The sequence below is a fragment of the Aspergillus puulaauensis genome, chromosome 2 (assembly GCF_016861865.1).
Source record: "Aspergillus puulaauensis MK2 DNA, chromosome 2, nearly complete sequence".
NCBI lineage: Eukaryota > Fungi > Ascomycota > Eurotiomycetes > Eurotiales > Aspergillaceae > Aspergillus > Aspergillus puulaauensis.
In genome coordinates, this window is record NC_054858.1 from 572,273 (window position 1) to 592,666 (window position 20,394).

At 50.6% G+C, this 20,394-nt stretch overlaps 7 protein-coding genes across 7 annotated transcripts; 3 read left to right on the forward strand and 4 right to left on the reverse strand.

Annotated features, from left to right (window-relative positions):
* Positions 1-141: 141 nt before the first annotated feature.
* On the reverse strand, positions 142-2,633 carry SNF5 (SWI/SNF chromatin-remodeling complex subunit SNF5; the record flags this gene model as incomplete). The annotated part of the gene is made up of 2 exons (XM_041698864.1): positions 142-468; positions 570-2,633. The coding sequence occupies 2 exons, from the start codon at positions 2,631-2,633 to the stop codon at positions 142-144; spliced, it is 2,391 nt and encodes a 796-aa protein (XP_041552006.1).
* Positions 2,634-3,983: 1,350 nt separating this feature from the next.
* APUU_20245A (endonuclease/exonuclease/phosphatase family protein) lies at positions 3,984-4,907 on the reverse strand (the record flags this gene model as incomplete). Its single annotated transcript, XM_041698865.1, has 1 exon — positions 3,984-4,907. The coding sequence occupies one exon, from the start codon at positions 4,905-4,907 to the stop codon at positions 3,984-3,986; it is 924 nt and encodes a 307-aa protein (XP_041552007.1).
* A 430-nt stretch (positions 4,908-5,337) lies between these two features.
* APUU_20246A (uncharacterized protein) lies at positions 5,338-7,169 on the reverse strand (the record flags this gene model as incomplete). The annotated part of the gene is made up of 5 exons (XM_041698866.1): positions 5,338-5,579; positions 5,644-5,855; positions 5,941-6,459; positions 6,522-6,799; positions 6,849-7,169. 5 exons carry the CDS (start codon positions 7,167-7,169, stop codon positions 5,338-5,340), a joined length of 1,572 nt encoding a protein of 523 aa, XP_041552008.1.
* Positions 7,170-7,762: 593 nt separating this feature from the next.
* APUU_20247S (glycoside hydrolase family 88/105 protein) lies at positions 7,763-8,857 on the forward strand (the record flags this gene model as incomplete). Its single annotated transcript, XM_041698867.1, has 1 exon — positions 7,763-8,857. One exon carries the CDS (start codon positions 7,763-7,765, stop codon positions 8,855-8,857), a length of 1,095 nt encoding a protein of 364 aa, XP_041552009.1.
* Positions 8,858-9,503: 646 nt separating this feature from the next.
* Positions 9,504-11,220, forward strand: CDB4 (curved DNA-binding protein (42 kDa protein); the record flags this gene model as incomplete). Its single annotated transcript, XM_041698868.1, has 5 exons — positions 9,504-9,540; positions 9,799-9,882; positions 9,954-10,058; positions 10,141-10,941; positions 11,021-11,220. 5 exons carry the CDS (start codon positions 9,504-9,506, stop codon positions 11,218-11,220), a joined length of 1,227 nt encoding a protein of 408 aa, XP_041552010.1.
* Positions 11,221-13,848: 2,628 nt separating this feature from the next.
* Positions 13,849-16,561, forward strand: APUU_20249S (putative PHD finger domain protein; the record flags this gene model as incomplete). The annotated part of the gene is made up of 3 exons (XM_041698869.1): positions 13,849-15,185; positions 15,269-16,051; positions 16,102-16,561. 3 exons carry the CDS (start codon positions 13,849-13,851, stop codon positions 16,559-16,561), a joined length of 2,580 nt encoding a protein of 859 aa, XP_041552011.1.
* Positions 16,562-17,280: 719 nt separating this feature from the next.
* On the reverse strand, positions 17,281-19,409 carry ALG8 (dolichyl-P-Glc:Glc1Man(9)GlcNAc(2)-PP-dolichol alpha-1,3-glucosyltransferase ALG8; the record flags this gene model as incomplete). Its single annotated transcript, XM_041698870.1, has 6 exons — positions 17,281-17,805; positions 17,856-17,995; positions 18,041-18,534; positions 18,588-18,781; positions 18,843-18,921; positions 19,009-19,409. 6 exons carry the CDS (start codon positions 19,407-19,409, stop codon positions 17,281-17,283), a joined length of 1,833 nt encoding a protein of 610 aa, XP_041552012.1.
* Between the last annotated feature and the right edge of the window lie 985 nt (positions 19,410-20,394).

Here is a 20,394-nt window from a genome sequence, read left to right on the forward strand (position 1 = left end):
TCGGACATGACATGCTTTGATAGGAGAAAAGGGAGGGTTTAGTTGTAGAACAAGGAAGAGTTTCAATGCAGACACGAAGGAAGAGTGTGCATTGGTTATGTCCGGAATGAATTGGAATCAAGCTTTCCTATCATTCAGTTGTTATGCAGGAGGGTTGGCCCCAGAAGCAGGTTTCGAGATCCGTTCTTCCACGCGTTCCTTGTGTTGTCGATTTCGGAGATGGACCTCGAAATTGTCCACGGTTGTGCCAGGCCCAGGCGTGTACAGTTTCCCAGGGCAGTCGTGACAACGAATACGAGGAAGATAGAGGGATTTCAACTTTTGGCTAGGGTGAGAGTTAGGGTTGACCACGGGTTGCATTGTATCCGTGTCCACAGCAGTGTATCGCATCACTGCTTCGAAGGAGTCATTCGGGTTCGCCTGGTTGAGTCGGGCGAGTCCTGCTACTAGCCAACTCGGAGGCGGGGGCTAGAATAGAAACCATCAGTACGGTGTCTCATATTCAGCATTATTCCTCTACCAGTTGGAGGCCTTCGGTTCGAGGGAAAGCGGGGCTTTCATTTACGTACCCCAGGGACGCCTGGTTGAGGAGGATTAGACGCTTCTATAGCCCCTAGGTGTTGGATAGGGCCCGGGCGACCGGCGCTTGATAACCGAGCTTGGTGGGTTTGGGAGGGAGTTGGTGTTGAGTTCAGTGTTGGTGTGTGGACCTGCGGTGTGCTTCGTTGGGACGTGGCCTGCGTTACCGCTGCAGAACTAGGGACGTTAGGGTTGACTTTGGAGCCATTGGCGATAAATTGGCGGAACTTTTCACGTGAAATCTTGAGCGTCACAACCAGCCTCTCCGGCTCTTCGGGAGTTTCTTCACGGTAGTCACGCCTGCGAGACGAGACTCGAGGTTCATGGTGAGGTTCAGGAGTTGCCGACTGGCCTAGATTCGCACGTAGGGCTGCATGTGCTGCGGTGGCAGCTCCTCGCATGCCTCTCGTGCGTGCCGTGCCTTGAGCTAGATGAGGACCAATAGCGGGAGATCCGACCAAGGAGGACTCATCGCTATCTGACTCGTCTGACTCGTCACCCCCATCCCGTAGCCCAACTGTAGCACGTCGGCGGCTTGTCCCAGACCGTTTCAAAACGTTACTCTCTTCTAGTGACGAGGCTGTATTGGGGATGACAGACGATACCAGCAGCGTACGAATCGTTCGTTGGCGGTCTTTGAGGTCGGGTAAAGCTGGCCCACCACGACGATTGACAGACCGTTTCTGTCGCCGTTGATCTCTCTGGAATGAGACCTCTGTCCGTTCAAGTTCCGCCTCATTAAGTTCGTAGAGATATGGAGTGAATTCTTTTGCGGCCTGGAAGGGTCGGAAGGATGAGAGAAGTGGTGTAGGTAAGAAGGCCATCTTCAGGTCTGGGTCGTCAACGGGACGTCCGTCGAAAGGATGTGAGAGAATGTAGAGGGATTTGGTGAATAGCTGCGATTGCTCACGGATTGAATGGGCAATTGCTGTTGTAAATTCTCCGGAAAGGGAAAGATCATTCGTCATTCGCGCGGCGAACTCTTCGGGGTTATTGTGAGGATCGTTGATATCCCATTCAAATTGATCAACCAAAGTATTCTGACCAATAGTGATGTTTAATTTGACCACAATGCGCATTTCGTCGTTTTTGTACGCGCTGTATGGGAGGTGGGGATCGAGGGCCTCCTCTTCGATATTTAGATGCGGATAATAGTCACAAAGCTGCTCCTGGATGCTCTGAGACACCATTCGTATCAGCGGACCACATGACTCGAGTGGAAGGCCTAGGTCCTCGACGAGTTTCTCCGCGAAGAGGTCAGGCGAAACAACACGGTCATGAAGGTTCCATGTGAAGGTATCCCGGATTTTCACCTTCTCCCAATCAATATCCAACCGAATTGGTACCAGATTTTCAATTTGTTCGTTCTGGGTCTTTAAATCTTTCCGCGAAACTCGTAGCTCGCGTGTCTTCCGATTACCGGGGCGGCGTCGGTGGGCGGGATATAGCAATTGGGGGTGTTGATTGCGCAAGTCGGTACGGGCATTTCCAAACCCTTCGTAGCCAACACCGTAAAGAGCGGCCGGGTTCATATGGTTTTCCCGTCGTAAGGTAAGGTAATAATCGCGTTCCGCGCGCTTTTCTTGCTGCAGCTGTTGGCTCGGGCTTTGCCACGCGGTCAGAGCAGAATGACTAAATTCCCGGTTGACGTATTCTTCCAGTAGGATCCTTTCTACAGGGGTCTCTCGTAAACGTACGGGCAGAGCATTGCTGGAGGAAGAGGTCTGAACAAGTGCTCCATCTCGCGATCGCTTTTTGCCGGACGCGGCTCCATTAGCACTGCCCTTCTGCGAATCCGGTGAAGAATTTGCGTTAGATGCATCATTGCTTGACTCTGGTTTAGGTAATGTCACGCCCGATGCCGCAAGAACAGCCTTCGCATTCTGCTTCCCTTCCTCAATCGTATCTGGTCCTTCGATTCCGTGATCCGTGAGAAGCGAGCTGTCGACATCATTATCGAAGTCGGCAGCTCCATCCAGTAAGTCTGAGTTATTATGAATAGAGTCTGATTGCGCGTCGGTCATCCCAGACTGGGATGGATCGGGGAACGGCATTATTCCTGTATATATTCACGAGCGACCGCAACACTTTCCAAACGAGACACGGTATGATTCACTCGCAACCAATCGAACAAGTGAAGAAAACCGAAAAGAAAGAGATCGAGAATATATTATGACAGCATTCTTTGGAATATATGATTCTGGAGCTGTGACAAAGTACATTAGTCTGAGTACAAGCTTTTCTCTGCTCAGAGTCATCGCAGAAGAGGCGCGACAACGCAACAAACGGAGTCGCGAAACGCGATCATCCAAAAGCAACAAAACCATGACGCGAAATCATCGCAAAAAGGCCGTCAAGGCCGTCATTTAGATGGCCAGGGAGACGTAGCGTCGCAGAATCCTCGGTAGGGCAAAGAGGAGCGAGCCACGCAGACCCAATGCAATGACCCCGATGAGGGGGGCGCATTCCAAAGCGAAAGCGAAATAATTGGGGAAAAGTGCAAGCAAGAGGGAAATGGAACTGAGATATAAAGTAGAATACTAACCACGAATTATAGTAACGAGCAAAGAGGCTCCAGGGCCAAACGAAGCACTCTATGGGTCTGCGTGCCGGGTCTGGTCTGGGTCTTTTGCGAGAGAGAAACAGCGCCCGAAAAGGAGCGGCGGGATCAGCTGACGGCGCACCGAGGAACGTATCACGGCGCGTCTCGACAAGGCCAATGGCAACAGTCTTCCTTTGACTCCAGGGAAAACCAAAACTTCACACTTAAAAGTTGCTTCCAAACTGTGGGGATCGGAGCTTGTTTGGATGAGCCGCGTTCTGCGACAGGACGTCAGGGGCAAAGAGAGAGGAAAAGAGAGGGAGGAAGAAGCGCTGCGAGAGGAAGAAAAGCTGGAGCGGCGTTTTGTCCGTTACAAGCGGTTTCCGAATGGCGAGACTGAGGGCAGCTGGGGGGAAGACTGGAGGCGAGCAAGCTGCCCGAGAAACAGCGCTTTCAAAGCAGAATCCAAGAAAAGGCCCTAGAGCCTTTTTGAAGCCATTCAGACATCTTTTTTACCTCCATCCTACCTCATCAGAGGGCCTGTCCCTTTACCATTGTTACTGTATGATACCCGTAAATGGTGGTATTTTATTGCACGTGACTAAATGTTTCCGCACTCTTAGTCTATCATGTGACTCTCACCATTCTATAAACGGTCTAGTCAAGGGCCGCTTGTGCCCTTAGCATGACGGCTCCTTCTCCAGAGCGTAAGACCCAATACCAATTTCGCGTGGTCGGACAAACTTCTTACAGAAGAGGACCTCAGCTCGCCCATGCATTATTCCAGGCTGCGGGATGTCTACGACTACATGAAGATATGCATGCTGATGGCTCCGGGGATGATCACCCCAAGTTCAGAATCTCAGTTGCGTAAGCTCACATCAACCACAACCGCCCGATGATCCGAGTTGAACACGCCGTCATCGAAGCGGTTTGCCAAGACCGCGTACCCTTCGATCCCCCAGGGAAGGCCACGGCGACGACCTTCGCTATCCACACCCTGAGCAGGCCCCAGAAAGACGTAATCGATCCGCGAGGGTTCCTCGGGTTCGTATCCAAATCCCGTCCAAGTAATGTGATTGCCGTATGAATCGGCCTTGTTCACCAATGCGGCGGAGTCAAGCAGCGGGGACTCTTTGGCCGTCAATACCGAGTGTGCTTCTTGAGACTCTTCACTGTTCAAGTCGCCCGCCAGAAAGACAGCCGAGATTATGTTCCCGAGGCGCCCAGTTCGATACTCTTCGATCTTTTGCAAGATTATATGGGCCGCTTCAAACCGGGAGCGGGATCCCTGATCATCTAGATGGGTGTTCAGGGCGAGAACTGTTTGACGGCTGACATGATGGGTGAAGACACCAATGGTCACGATGCGAATCGATGCAGCATCCCAACTTTTCGATGGGACATCTGGCGTCTCGGAAAGCCAGACGGTCTCCCAATGACGAAGCTCCCAGACCGAGGGACGATAAAATATGGGTGAATATTCGCCAGCTCTGTAGCCATCATTTCGACCAACGCCAATATAGGCCCAAGCTCCGGCTCCGGCTTCCGATGTGGCGGAATTGCCCGAGTTTAACCCAGATAATAGATCAATGAGTTGATTGTCGAGGACCTCTTGTAGACATATGAATGCATCCAGGTTGCGAGCATTATAGTGGAGCTCGCTGAGGATGCGTGGTGCTCGCTCACTCCAAGGCCGCTCCCCTTTGAACGGAGAGCAACCGGTGTCATACCGAATGTTTTTCGTCAAGACGCGCAGAGTAATCCCCGTCCTGTCCAGCATCATGTTTAATTCAGTTGTAATCCTTTAGGTGGAGGGTAGTTCAACTTGTTGAGTTGTAGTGAGGTCGCAAACTGAGGAGGAAACGCCATGACGCAACCCCGCGGCTTGTTGGAGGCGGGAATGATGTGAACTAGATCTTAGGTAGACGTCTTTGTACTCAGCTGAGCACTTTTAGAACTCCCTGAACCGTGTTTTCTATATTGGCCTGTGAAATTAAAATTGGGTGGTACAAAGACACGACCGGAAATATTGGTTTAATAGACTTGTCTATCGCAAACTATATATTTTTGCGATAACCTAGTCGCGTGTAGCATCACCACAAGGTCTTCTAGATTAGTTTCAAGAAACTGACTTGGCTGCATTTTTGTATCTCATTCTACCGCAAGCACTGAATAAAGTAAGGAGTATCGAAAGTTTTATCCAAGATCCATCTCTAGTACATGTACCGGAAGTAAAGATTCTCCCGATCAGTGCGGTCTTCAAACGCATGCGCCAGATTTTCCTCGTTAGGATCAAGACCTGCTTCAAGAAGCATGCGGTCTTTCTTCCTATTCTGTCTGGACAGATAAAACCGCAGGAATATGACCGCAAATGTCAGACAAACGTAGCAGCCTAAATGCACGCTAAAGGCAGTGAGGTAGCGAGGGGCATCGTTGTCAAGGAAGACTTGAGGGCCTGCTGAGGTTAGCAAACTGCTCTATATACCCTAAATAGAGATAGGAAAATGGATGGACAGTACCGATGGAGTTCCCAACAGCCCAGGAAACAAAGGTCGTCGCGATAACAGCGGACTTTTTGGTCGCACCGCCGATGTTTCGAGAGACCATGGATAAACCCAATGTCTGGGCAGCCCAAAACGACATGGTGATGTAGTAGCTAATTAGGAGACCAATTTTCGTTGCAAAATTCTTATTTTCCACAGTCATCAAGACGATGGTGCCAATGTATGACCTGAATATGTTAGTTATGCAATTGGATAGGAGTATAAGGAAAGCCAACAGAGGGGAAAGAGCAGGCCCCGGGATCAGGGACATACGGTATAATAAATCCCAGCATAATATACAGGTTCTGGCCGGTTTTCTTGATCAAGAATAAGGTCATGAACAGCACCATAATAATATAGAACCCAAGGACCATGGATAATAGCTGAGTCTGTAGCACAGTAAAATCAAAGCTCTCAATGATTATATTGGCAAAGTTGGCCAATCCGCTGGTTGGAAGTGTAGTAAAGACCTGGATTGCCATGTAGCAGTAAACCTGGGGATCACGGAATGCTTCTAGAACCTGATAGGCGCGAAACTGTTTATTCTGCAGTCCAGTCTGGTTAGATCGAACACGCTCGATCATCAGGCGTTTATCGTCCTCGTCAAAGCATTTAGCGCGCATGGGTGAATCAGGCATCCAGAGGATCACAAAGACCCCCCATAGAACAGAAATGCACCCGTATGTTAGGAAGAGAGCCTGAAAGGACTTGATATGGTAACCGTTGCCGATGAGACTGAAGCAGTAAGCCAACAGGCCGCCGACGACTTGTTGTCCACCATTCATCATATACCTATCCTCTGTAAGCCGATTGGGCTAACGGCAATATTGGGGAGACTGAGTCATGGCACCTACCAGTAGGTAACAATTTCTGCTTGTTCATGCCGCTTGTACCACATACTAGAAAGTAGAACAAATGAGGGTTGACAAACAGCCTCAAAGATACCCAACAATGTGCGGACAGCCAGTAAACTAGGAAAGCTTTTGCAGACAGAGTGTAGAGCAAGGGTGGCGCCCCATAGAGTAATATTAAGACCTAGGTATTTGGCAATCGGAACGCGCTGGATAATCAAATTCGTCGGGTATTCAACAACAAGGACGGCGATGTAGATGCAGGTCGTTAACCAAGAGTACTGCCCACGGTCAGTACATGGAGTATTAGCGGTGATAGGTTGTAGGAACCTTCTGGCCATTCTCCAAGCCAGCATATTCTCTGATCCCCATAATAGAAGCAAATGACATCGTTCCCTTATCCAGCGCCTGCAAGAAGTAGGTAAGGATCATGACTACCAACACGCGCCGGTCGATCATCTTGCGCAGTCGTTTGTTTGTTGCTTTATCAATTGAGATGGATTCCTGACCGGCATACTGCTGGACTTCATTGTCGACACGCGAATAGTCGACAGTCTGCTTATCTATGGCCCCTTCGGAGAGGACTTGTTCCAGATGCCCAGAGCCCGGGGCATCCTTGGTCGCCGTAGAAGTTTGAGCGTTGTCAGCCATTACGAATAGGGCCAAGACAGTGAAGAAATGCCTTCCCTGACAAATGGACAGGAGTGCAGAGAACGATGAAGTGAGAAGGGAGCGAGTCGCCTTTTATCAACATCTCTCGCCCTCATTGGGATTACCCCAGACCCCAGATCCCGTACCCCGGCATTTACTACCAGTATGCCATGCCGCTTATATTTCCTTAATACCAATAGTACCTATGGACTATGTAAGTATATTATCCTGCGTTTGCTTGGGGAGCAGATGCTTACACTCGGGAAAATTACTAGGTAGGGACTAGGCCAGTTGGAGATAGGAGAGGAAGGGGGAAATGTCCGTCTGAATCGGAAAAGCACTAGATGATCCCAGCGCCTTCCAAGTCTCAAAAGGGCGAGGGATGACAAGACATGAATCGCGCAGACTGGTGCGTGGTAGTCTCCAACCTGGAGCTCCTTTGGGATCCTGCAGATGCCCAACTGCCCCCTCTCTTCCGCAAAAAATACCACTTCAGGCCCTGTCGACTTGACAGCCGCAGATCGAGGGCATAAATAAGTAGTCTGGGAAAAGAGCCTGGTTCTTCTACAAAATTTCACCTTTAGATCGCTAATATGTCATTTACCCCTCCCCAGGCCCATGAGACGATCAACCGCCTCATCCACAACCTCATCAATATCAGAGACACGAGCGGCCAATTCATCCATCACCTTGAAGATGGGCGCATTGTTGACACCAAATCCTGGACTGGCTGGGACTGGACGCATGGAATCGGCCTCTATGGAATCTGGAAATACTATGAGATGACAAATGATCAGAAATATCTTGCCATTATTGAGGACTGGTTCGCCGCGCGATTCGCTGAAGGTGGCACGACAAAGAATATCAATACCATGTCGCCGTTCCTGACGTTGGCATACGTCTACGAGCACACTGGGAACTCGGCCTATCTTCCCTGGCTGGATGCATGGGCCGAATGGGCAATGCACGACCTTGAGCGTACCCGATTCGGTGGCATGCAGCATATCACATACCTAACCGACAATTACCAGCAGCTCTGGGATGACACACTAATGATGACGGTCATGCCGTTGGCTAAAATCGGGAAGTTGCTGAATCGGCCTGCATATATCGCCGAGGCAAAGCGCCAATTCCTTGTGCATATCAAATATCTTTTCGATACTCGGACAGGGCTCTTCTTCCATGGATGGACATTCGAAGATGGAGGTCACAACTTTGCTCGAGCCCTTTGGGGTCGCGGCAATAGCTGGATTACCATCGTTATCCCTGATTTCATTGAACTACTGGACCTGGAACCCAGTGATCCTATCCGCATCCATTTGATCGACACTCTCCTGGCACAGGTAGAGGCATTGCAGCGTCTACAAACAAAAGAGGGGTACTGGCGTACGCTGCTGGACCATGAAGATTCATACGCGGAGGCCTCCGCCACCGCCGGTTTCGGCTACGGCATTCTCAAGGCTGTGAGGAAGCACTATATCAGCGACAAGTTCAGACCCGTAGCACAGAAGGCGATTGCAGCGGTCTTTGGCGCAGTTGATGAGCAAGGAGAACTCAGGAACACCAGCTTTGGTACAGCAATCGGCGATACCCTTGAGTTCTATAAGAATGTTCCCTTGACAGCCATGCCATACGGACAGTCCATGGCTTGTCTGAGTTTGGTGGAGTATCTGCTGGGGACATTGTAGACTCAAGTAGCATCCAATGAGAGCAGTGATTATTCCTCAAGTGCAAGACTATGTTGACGGTCCGGGCTATGAAGCGCCTTACTAGTACGAGAAGTTGCAGGCTGTATGAATGGATCCTATTCGCGTGACGTAGGTATTCCTCACCTGACACGTCGAGTCTCGTAACAGCATTAGTGGAAGATGTGCGTTTGTTTTCCCTCTTAGTTGAAATTGCCACTGGGGTTGTTGTGGAAGATCGGTAAGATCGGTATCAGTGTACGAATCACCCCAAAACAGAAAATAACAAGGCACGGTTGGATACGTAGTGACATCAGCATGAGTGCCTCACTGGCAGCCTGCAGGCGAGAAAATCGACGGGAAAGTGGGCGGTCTGGTAAGAAACGGTAATTGCCATACAAAGCCCTACCCAAGGCTTGGCCCCTCCCAGCGCACTCACAGGAGCTCTCAGGCCAGAGCCCCGCCAGCTCTGTAACCATGATACGTAATGGGTACTTTAGGTGCACACGACTGACTCCAGCTCCATACCTCAATATCTGGCCGACGAAGCTGGCTAATTTTCCTCCTCCTCCACCTCCGCACGACTGCTGATTTTGAGCCTTGTTGCCTGTCACCTCCTCGCGCCAGTGCGAGCTTGATTCCATTTACAATGGCCGAAACCCAGACCCCCCAGACCACCGAGGTTGGTAAGTGTTGACTGCTTAGCAGTGCCCCTCTTCTGCTGTGCAAAAAGCTCCGCGTTTGTGGGCTTCCCGCTTGCTTCATCGTCATCATAACCGGGTGAGATGGGCAGAGCCGCTACGCCCAGCCATCCGCGGAACTCACCTGTGAAATTCTTCACATCTTTTTCTCTTCTCGAGCCGGATGCCCTTACTCTCGCATTGACACTGTTTCAGCGTGCTCGTCGCAACAGTATCAGCTAACTACTTCTTGATTGCTTCCAGACTACACCTTGAACAACCCCGATACCCTTACCAAGTACAAGACCGCTGCCCAGATTTCGCACAAGGTCGTCGAGGCTGTCTCAGGTGTGTTGCCCGAGCGCTAATGCCGTACCAAACCCTACCCTGAAGTGACAAGTCTAATGTGAATTCTCTAGCGCTATGTGTTGAGGGCGCCAAGATCGTCGAAATCTGCCAGCAGGGTGATAAGATCCTGGACGAGGAGCTTGCCAAGGTCTACAAGGGCAAGAAGATCACAAAGGGTTCGTTGCGAGCCCCCTCCATTGTTTTGCCCAAGGCCTGAAAACCTCCCCCGAGCAGTGTACTGATCTGCCTTTGTTGCAGGTATTGGTCACCCAACGACGGTTTCTCCCAGCTCCTATGTGACCCCGTACACTCCCCTGGTATCGGACACCCAGGAGGCCGAGACGACCCTGAAGGCTGGTGAAATCGCCAAGATCCAGCTTGGTGCCCAGATCGATGGATTCGGAACCATTGTTTGCGACATGGTCGTTGTCGGCAAGTCTGAGGTTACCGGTCGCGAGGCCGACCTCATCCATGCCACTTACTACGCCAACGAGCTACTTCTGAGACTCATGGCGCCCCCCGGTCTCCTCGCTACTGGATCCGAGGAAGAGAAGAAGAAGGCTGCCGCCGAGCGCGCCCCTACCCAGGCTCGCATTTCTCAGCTGATCGAGAAGGTCGCCAAGATTTACGACTGCAACGTCGTTGAGAACACAACCACCTGGCAATTCGAGCGCAATGAGATTGAGGCCGAGAAGAAGATCATTCTTTCCCCCAGCGCCAACAGCACGAGGGGTGAGGGAATCCCCGACGTTGGTGAGGCTTGGGGTGTTGAGATGGGCCTGTCCCTTGGATCCGGAAAAGTGAAGAACCTGGACCACCGTTCCACCCTGCACCGTCGTACCACTACGACATACCAGCTCAAGAGACCCAGCTCTCGACAGGTCCTTTCCGAGGTCGTCAAGAAGTTCGGCCATTTTCCCTTCAGCTTGCGACAGCTCGATGACGAGAAGGCCGCTAAGGTCGGTGTCCTAGAGTGTGTCCGTGGAGGTGTCCTGCGGCAATACGAGCCTGCCGGCGAGGCCGATAACTCTGCGGTCTCCCGCTACCTGACCACAATTGGTGAGTTCAGACCACTAATTTGGATGCACAATGTGTAGGCATCTATAGACCATGAACCATTCACTGACACGTCTCACAGCGATTACCAAGAACGGTATCACGAAGCTGGCTGCTCCTGCTACTCCTGACTTTGAGAAGATCAAGTCGGACAAGAAGATCGAGGATGAAGAGATCCTCAAGATCCTTGAGCTCCCGCTCTCGAAATCCACTGGATCGTCGAAGAACAAGAACAAGAAGAAGAAGGCCAAGAAGGCTGATGGTGCTCAGGACGCTGAATAGATGGACTGCTTAATTGGTTGAATTTTGCTGTATCTATTGGACCTTGACCATAGTCCTACGTCAGACTCACCCTGAGACCATTTCCTGTGGCTATTTGGCCACCGCCGCGGCCTGCTATCACAAGCCGGAGATGGAGAGTTTTCTTACTGTAGGGGAAGAAACAAAAAGGCCAAACCGAAGAACCGGCTTAAAGCCTTTCATCCTTCTTATCCCATGTCCATTAAGAACCTTTGTCACATAACAAATACATCCGGAAAAAAAAAATCACATGAGAGTCGCACATAGTCACAGGTATCCAAGCAAAGAAGATAATCCATCTCAGGAACCACCCCCGCGAGCAAGAGACATGAGATAACAATACTCTTACTTGTATTATGATGCCATTTGCTTTTACTGGAAGTAATTTCTTCAATGATGCGCCGTCCTTAGGGTAGATTTTCACGATTGCTTCGGATGAAGCCATTCAGGGGGTTATTGAACAATCTCTGTTCCCCATCCATGTCTGTAACAGCTGGAACTTAGTGACACTTCTTATATTTCCACGACTGGTGAAACACTACTTTTTGACTTGGTCGGTGTACCTGATGTGGTCATTAGATTCCTGAAGAGTTGTCCTGGATCATAATCAGTCGGTGTGATATAGGGACGAAGCCTCACCGGTTGTTGCCACTTTCCATCATAACATATTTTCTCGCCGCCTCCCTTAGTTTTAGAGGATCATTAGAAGGATTCTATACTCTGAGTAAGCCGGCGTCTTTCGACGCCCATGTACCAAGTGTTATTCGGATGCTAAAGCGGATCATGGAGGTGCACGTAACCCCCGACTGCATGTAACTGAGCGGCCCCAAGGGCACGATAGACCATTTCCTCAAACCAGCAGAGTTGTATGTAGGGAAATACAGCCTGCCAAGTGGTTTACAGATGTGTTGTGGTGCCTGGTGTTGTGAGTGGTGAGCTGGTCATCACTGAGGAGTGGGCCAACGAAAAGGCTCGTCTGCCTCTTCGCAGCTCTCTTCCTCTTCCTCTCTCCCGGCTGCCTCCCTCCCCATCCACATAAGACCTGCCTTTTTCTACCCATCACCCAGGTATAGCTGGAGTAAATTGCTTGGCTCGTCTTCTCTTTAAATTTGTTCCTGTTGTTGAAGACTGCCCCTTGTTCCTTCTTGCCCGGTCATCTGGACATATCGCACTCCCGAGCGAACTCCGAAAAAGTTGCTGCTGGGCTATAACCTATCAGTGCCCAACGCAAGATTGATTCTGTTGTTCTAGACATCTATCTCTCCGCGGCTAGTTTCGTGTGTTCTGGCTTATTGATGTCTCTCGCAATCTAAGAGCGAGTGTGAAACCTGTCCGGTATTGACAGCCCCTACCTTCGCGTGCCTAAGGACAGCGCCACCAACACCACTATTCACTTGTCGCCCGCGCTGCATATTGAGCAGTTTCAATAACACATCCTGGTTCCCACTTACGGTAACACTTCTATTCTTCCCATATCCTTGACTTCTGTTCCTCCTTCCTTCCCCGGCCTTCATCTCCTCTGCCCTCGTCTCCTCCTTTCACTCCCACCTTCATACATCCACGTCTCTACGTTCTCAACCTCCACTACAGTTCGCATAGTCTCTATCACTGAACAAAGACCTCTAACTGACATTTACAGGAACTATTGAGCTGAGAGAAGCGTTTCCTGTATTTCCGCTGGTTCTGGGAATACTGAGGGCCACCTTGCCTCGCCCCAACAAAGAACACAGCAGGTTGTGTTTTCATTGCCCACCGAGGCTCTTAAGCCGCTGTGCGCTGTAAGTCACTGAATATTTCGTTACTTCATGGAGAAGAGCACCTTGCCATCTACAGTAGATACTTCGCCTCTGCTGGGCGCGTTGGACTTATCAGATATCCCTGGTTCGTCGTCGCAATAGCCTACCATGACGCTCTCCACCTTTATGACCCTTTCTTCCTCCTTGACCGAGCATCTTCATTTGTTTTACGTGTTTTTGGAAGATCTAGCATTGGTTTTTATCATTCGGTCTCAATGAGTTACAGTTGACTTGAGTGTTATGCTGACGGACAAGGCTTCAAGTTTCGGAAACATCTGGGAAATTACTTCCCAGAATCTTTGCAGTCTTACGACAGCTACTGTACTCTACTCTGGATACTGCGTACTATCTACAAACTTTGTCTGGTTGTCCTTACGCCTATCCTGGACTGTAACCGCCAAGGGTGCATACGTGAGCATTTGGTAAGGCCCACTATTCACAATACAACCAAAATCCTCAATTCAGCATGTATTAATTATTATTTGAGCTCGAAATCTAACATTTTACTCGTGTTATTTAGGTGTGAAATTCCGGTGGTTGTTGTAGCATCCGCAGCGAACCCCTGGGAGCGTGATTGGGGCTTGGGACCTCGAAAAGTCCCATTTCGCAACTCCGCAATCTTTCTTTCTTCAACCGCGCGGGCTGGCCACGATTCCAACCAGCCACGCCGGGCACGGTCGCTGAGTTCAAGGACCCTCTTCATCGGTAAGTACTATTTTAGTTGGAGAAGAAATTATTTTTTCGTCTATATTTTCCCCGGAGCTAACAGCATGCTGCGCAGGCGTCCCGATTGTTGTGCCCTGCTTTCGCAACAATGGCACGGAATCTCCGTTCGTCCTCCCACGCAAGGTCAAACGACTCCCGACCCTCGACACCAGCGCAAAACACGGCCAATATGGCTTCTTCTTTCACAGATTCCATCAGACCGCGTAAACAGCGCCGAACTGGAAGGACTTCGCGAGTAGCGACAGATCCACTTCGAGACACGCCGGTTTCAAGCCAGTCGCAACCCGATCAGCCTGAAGAGACCCAAGCGAATGGAGTTAATGGTACACAATTGCCTGAACAGAACGGGGATTGGGCTGAGCCAGAACTGAGAGCACCTGTGCCGAGCTATGATGATACGCCCTGGTCAGCGGTATCGAGCAGCGCAAACCCCGTACTAGGAACTATGCGCCCATTAGGCGTAATGCCCTCTGCCGCGGATATGCGCAAGGTTGGGCTGGCACCATCCAAGCCGGGTACCCCTAGCATTCCTGCCAGGAAAGAACTGCAACCCGAAGTAAATGGGGAGAAGAACGATGACATTCAAACTCCTCTGACACCCGAGGAGCAGGCTCCTGAGCCGGTTCCGCACAAGCCTACGATCGAAGAAGATCTAGCAGCATTCGCAATCTTACCTGTTCCCGATCCTGGGGACGCCGACATCGACACGCTCAAGGATGCTGTCCAAAGCGCCATACGATTGGCTTCGAACGCCGATAACCGCCCCGTCATCAAGGGGCTACTCAGTATGTGGGAAAAGTGTGGCAATGACCCCTATGCGCTCAATATTCTAGATGGGGTTTGTCAGGAAACACCCGACTCCCCGCAGAGGTCCATGTTCCAAAAGGTGATACAAGGTGCTTGGGGCGAACTGGAATCCCAAGATGTTGCAGGTAACGAAACCACTACATTACCAGCCCCTCGACGGGGTCGTTCTGGTAGTAGTGAATCTACTCTATCGTCTGCGAAGTCACTTGATGCCGAGACCTATGCGCCTGCCGTAGCTTCCGCGGCTTCCGCTGGACACACCAAGAAAGGAAAGCAGGCCAAGAATACAAAGCAAAAGAAGAATGTTCCGGAACGTCGCTCCGTGTTGGCATCCGGTGACCATCAGCGGCAGACGGCATCGGAAGACCCTGAGCTTTCAACGGAGGCTGTGCAAGCAAAGAGAACTCGATTGCGGAAGTCTCTCCCGAAGATTGTGGCTCCCGAAAGTAGGCTCCGTTCTTCTTTGGCTACAAATCCTCGATCAAACTTGTCTTCTCCTGGTCCAGTCAGGAAGGGTGTAGATGATTCCGCCGACGATGCGAGAACGCGGACAGAGCGCTCAGAAAGTGTGTCGAGCAGTGATGCCGGCGATAACAGGCGCATTACACCTTCCCTAAGGTACGTATTTACTCCTTTCGTTGCCCTTGGCCTATAACCCTTCCATTTAGCCATTGGACACCAGAGTGGCTGACTTGAACTAGTGACGACGAGCCCGCAGAAAATAATGATTTCTGTCGAAACTGTAACCGCAGTGGGCGACTCTTATGCTGCGATGGTTGTGTGCTGTCGTTCCACTTTTCCTGCTTAACGCCACCATTGGATCCTGCAAACCCCCCGGATGGTGATTGGTTTTGTCCAAAATGCTCGGTATCGCAATCGATGAATACTCTACTCGGCGGCATGGACAAGGTCTCGGATAGAGACTTCGCACTACCTTCTCGCATTCGAGACTTCTTTGCTGGTGTCCGCACCAATGACGAGGGAAAATACGAAGAGGTCGCATCGTTACCGCGCCTCAATCCGCGTGCCGCTCGGGGAAGCCGCACTGGTCGCTACGATGACCCATTCCTGTTACGAACCGTTGATGCAAAGGGAAACCTCATTTTCTGCGTCAAGTGTGGGCGCACCACTAATGGCTGCCGGCCTATCATACAGTGCGATTATTGCCCCTGTGCGTTCCATATGGACTGCGTTGATCCACCACTCGCTGTTCCACCTACCCAGCGACCTGGCAGCGATCGCCTCCATCACACTTGGATGTGTCCGAACCACGCCTTACATGACATGAAATACACTGTCACGGATGAAGAAGGATATGAAACAGTTAAACGCATTCGCCGCCCAAAGAACCCCCGTTATGTTGATATTGAGATTCTCCCAGAAGATGATGAGGATGAGAACCTGGAGGACCACGAAACGGAAAATGTTACTTACCGTGTTTCTGAGAGAGGTGTTAAGCTCGACTTCATCGAGAGAGTCAAAAGGTCGGCCAATGTTCCTCTATCGCGCCTTTTCTTTTGCTAACAAAACGTAGAGAAAACGAAAACAATGCGGCAAAGAAAGAAGCAGCCAATAGGTACTTCGAGTACGCAAAGGCGAGCTTTGATAACCTCACCTCCAAGGCAACCGCTTTTTACGCTTCTCAAAAGCCAGCTGTTCCAGATGAGGATATCACAACCTCAATATTGAATTCGCGGACTGTGGCGGAGCGCGAAGCAGCTGCAAACTTGATATCCTTCGCGCAGAGCAATCAGGTCACCTGCCGAAACGAAGAGGACGGCAAAATCAGTCTCTTGATCGACCAACTCAAGGCAAATGAGCCCAAGAACGTCCCTGCGCCAAACGACGAGATTTCCTCCCTTCGTGCTCTTCAAAAACTCATTGAACAACGCATCAGTGTGTTGAACCCCCAATGCGCTACCGCTCCCGAGGACGCTCGGTCCCCTGAAGTTCAGCCTACCTCAACTGAACAAACGGCAGCGTCCCCTCAATAAGGCTATGGCCGCATCTATCTTCCTCATAATTTTATCTTATATAACTTATTGGCTTACGATGAACGGCTTCCCTTGGCTACGGTTTTTTCTTGCTGCTTCCGCTTTACCCCTTTCTCGTACCACCAATTTCGGCTTTGACTTTTTCTTTTCAAAAGGTTCACCTGGCGCATAGAGAATGGCATTATCGAGCGTGTCGATTATTGCATGAAGTCCAGCTACTCATGGCTGTGAGGACTTTGCCCTACCCGCTTTCACTTCTACCCTGTTTTATCACTTTACTCTATTTCACCAAGCTCATTCAACACCCGTTCCGCTTGTTTCTTTCTTCGTCGCGCATCAATCGTCAAACTTGTTTGCCTGAAGACTGCTACCAAGAGGGGAAGCGGGCTGTATTTGCGCGGCGGCCATGAATTTCTCCAGTTCATCGAACAGATTGTTGCAATCTCGATATCGCGTTATCCGCCGTCTTCTTCGAGGCTGAAGTACCATTCCATCCCTGGAATGTGGAAATAAGCGAGTTGAGCTGGAATCATGAGCCCTGCTGAGCAAATCCGAACCGCACATGTATGTATTATACGATAATTTTTAGATTTTTTCCTTTTGTTCCCGTTTCCTACCTTAAGGTCTTTAGCAGGCCAGAAATGAAAACATACTGTTGTTTACCGATCAATACTCGGGAAAATTTTCAAGTAAAGAGATGTATTGGTCTATTCTATAGGCTACGCCGTAAAATAAACAACCATGAACCCAACCCAGCTTCCCACGACCCCAAGCGCAGAGTAACTGCTCGTAAACATCAAGGGCAGGAACTGATACCGCTCCAGGCCGAACACAAGTTGATGGACCAGCGAAGAATATATAATCAGCGGGATGGAAATGGTGATGTAGAGTAGGGAGAAGCGGTCGACGAGGAAGATCCTCGGCCGCTCAGGGACGGGTGCGATGCGGTCAAAGGCGAAGAGGAAGAGGATTAGCCACAGGAGGGTGTAGACTGTTTTGAGCGGGAACTCCGCTGCTGTGAAGAGGAGGGGAAAGAGCGAGACGTGGCCCGCCACGGCTATGGGTCGGAATGCGCTGAAGTAACGTCGGTCTTTGAGAGCGATTAGGCTGAAGGGAATGATGATTAGAAGGATGGCTTTTTCGTGGACGTGCCAGCCGAAAATGAAGGAGGCGTAGCCGCAAAGAGTGAGGGCGCCGATGAAGGTGTCTGGGTCAGGACGACGCCAGAGTTTGATCAATGGGAGCTAAATTGAATTAGAATTGCGAACGGTTGCTCGGAAGGAAAGAGTCCTACTAATTGAAACAGGAGTGTTAGAGCGAATGTGTGTTCCTTGGAGACCTCTGGCAGTACGGCGAAAGATGTATCGCCGACAAGACCGCGGGTAACGCTTGAGAGAGCTTCGTAGTTGACTGGGAGTCCAAGTCTCGGGGCAACTGCAACGGTTAGCAAGGCAGAAAAAGCGGTAGGGTTGGACATACGTGGGATGAGGATGCGGTCCGTAAATGAATACATGGCCCAGGCGTTCGGGGCCCAGTACGCATGGCACAAGCCTCTTGAAAACGGAAACAACCGATCTTTCAGTTGAAGTAGTTGACCCCAAGACGCAAATGGGCCAAACGCAAGTCCGAATATTGTGAGTACACTGAGACCCAGCTTGATGATGTTTCCGAATCGTGGTCGAAAAACCGATTTCGGGTCCAGGCAATACGCTCGCAGCAAGTAGACGAAATAGGCGAGCGAGAGGTAGAGGTAGATGTGTTTCAGACAGAGCAGAACGGCGAAGGCAATCCCACTGTAAAGTAAAGTCGATTGTTTCCGAGCCCAAACGATAGAAAGAATCAGTATCCCGTACAGAAAGCCATTGTATTGAAAATGAATATGATCAATGATGAATAACCCGGGAGACAGCAAAATCGACAAGCTAGCGGCATGTGCGAGGTGTTTATTAGGCTGAGGAACGGACTTGATGAATCTGCATGGGCAAAGTCAGCTAAGCCTCCAGATACGCGCGACAACGGTACTGACTGTTTAAGAGCGAAAAAGAGGACAAGCTCCGTCAAAATGACTGTCGCCCTCTGAAAGTATACAGTCTGCCAGGAATCATAGTTGAGGTTCTGGACAACAAGCATCGCTGGGTCCGCATATTGCGCCAACTGAGAAAGCGCCCACTCAAATGCGGCAAAAAAGGGAGGATAATCGAGAGTCCATTCTGAGGTTTTCTAGCCACGATGCTGTTATTTTTCCGGACAACCAAAGCAGTGCGGAGCAAGGGTCACGTACCTCGTAGTACCAGTCCTGTACGGGCAACGAATGCGTGATAGCCAGCCAATTGCGATGAACTTCGAAATCAGTCGACTTGCTGTACCATAGAATCCGTGAGTCAGCATCCATCGCATAAAACTCCGGCGAATTCGAAGTTTGGGGAATACACTGCCAGCTAACGTACTAAGCGGGGAAAAGGAGGATTTTGAACGCCGTTGCGACAATGGCGCAGTGTGTCAGAGAAGGGTACAAGTCAGCCATTGGAGCTGTGATTGCGCATCCCGAATATGCAATCAAAGAGAAAAGGTCATTTGAAGTGCCCGTGAAGCTTTCCTGGCCGTCCAATGCTGCAGAAGAGCCGGCAATAATGTCGAAGCTTCTTGGGCGGCCCGACGATCGATCCGGGGGGGCGTGCACGTGACCGCGCGTCTCGGGAGTCCGATCTGGACCGCTGACGAAAGGCCAGTGTGTCCGTCTCCGTATATCGTGGGGAAAGCTCTTCGACAGGTTCGACAGGCTCGGCTTCTGCAATTCAATTGATCTTTGTTCGCCGCTCTTTTCTGCGCAACGGGCCTTCAGCTCCATCTCTATCGCTCTTCAATTGCCGTGGTATTTGGGTGGACCGTCGTCTTATTGCCTTATCTCCACGTACCACCGCGGAGCTTCGTCCGGCCCCTGGCCACATAGATCTTGCTATCGTCTACACTTTTTCGCCCATTGTCTCGAGCATTTTATACCGTCTTGCTTTATTATCTTACGGATATCTGTTTACTCCAATAACCTCTCGTTCCTCAATTCTTCTTACCCGACAGGACGTGGCGCCCAGGTGATTGCCGCTGAATTATAGACACCATGAAGATCCCTGCTTCTTCTTTCCTTCTCTTCGCCGCTGCTACAGCTCAGACGGTAATTGAGTCATCGAGTTTTGGCCATGGCGCCATGTAATTACTCCATCTCTGTGTTATTGCATATGTTTGGCATGACTGACCGCCCATACAGGGTAGCACCTAGCCGTGACGGCGTTCCAGGTTGGGACCTAGGCGGCGAAGGACATTCCCCCCAGATTGTACGTGTCCAGGCTCCAAGCATTCGTCATCCATCGGCAAGGAACTAACATTTGCAGCTTTCCAATAAAGTCATCTTAACACCACCATACCCAGGTAACACAAGAGGATATGTCTGGTCTCAAGCTCCGTATGTCATGTCACCTGTTTTCATTGGCAAGCTCGGTAAATGACGAATTGACTCTAACTTTAATAGCCTTTCCCATCCGGAATGGACAGCAGAGTTCCAATTCAGAGCGACTGGTGTTGAGAGGGGAGGGGGAAATCTCCAACTTTGGTATGCCAAAGACGGAAAGAACAAAGTTGGCTCGGCTAGCATATACACCGTCGGCCAGTGGGATGGTTTCGCCCTGGTTGTGGACACTCATAGTGGGAGGGTATGTCGGGCAGTCTTCTCCTGCGTTCTGTGGCTGACATCTGGCTAGGGTGGTAGTGTCCGGGGATTCCTCAACGACGGTACGACGGATTACAAGAGCCACCGGAGCGTAGACAGCCTGGCCTTCGGA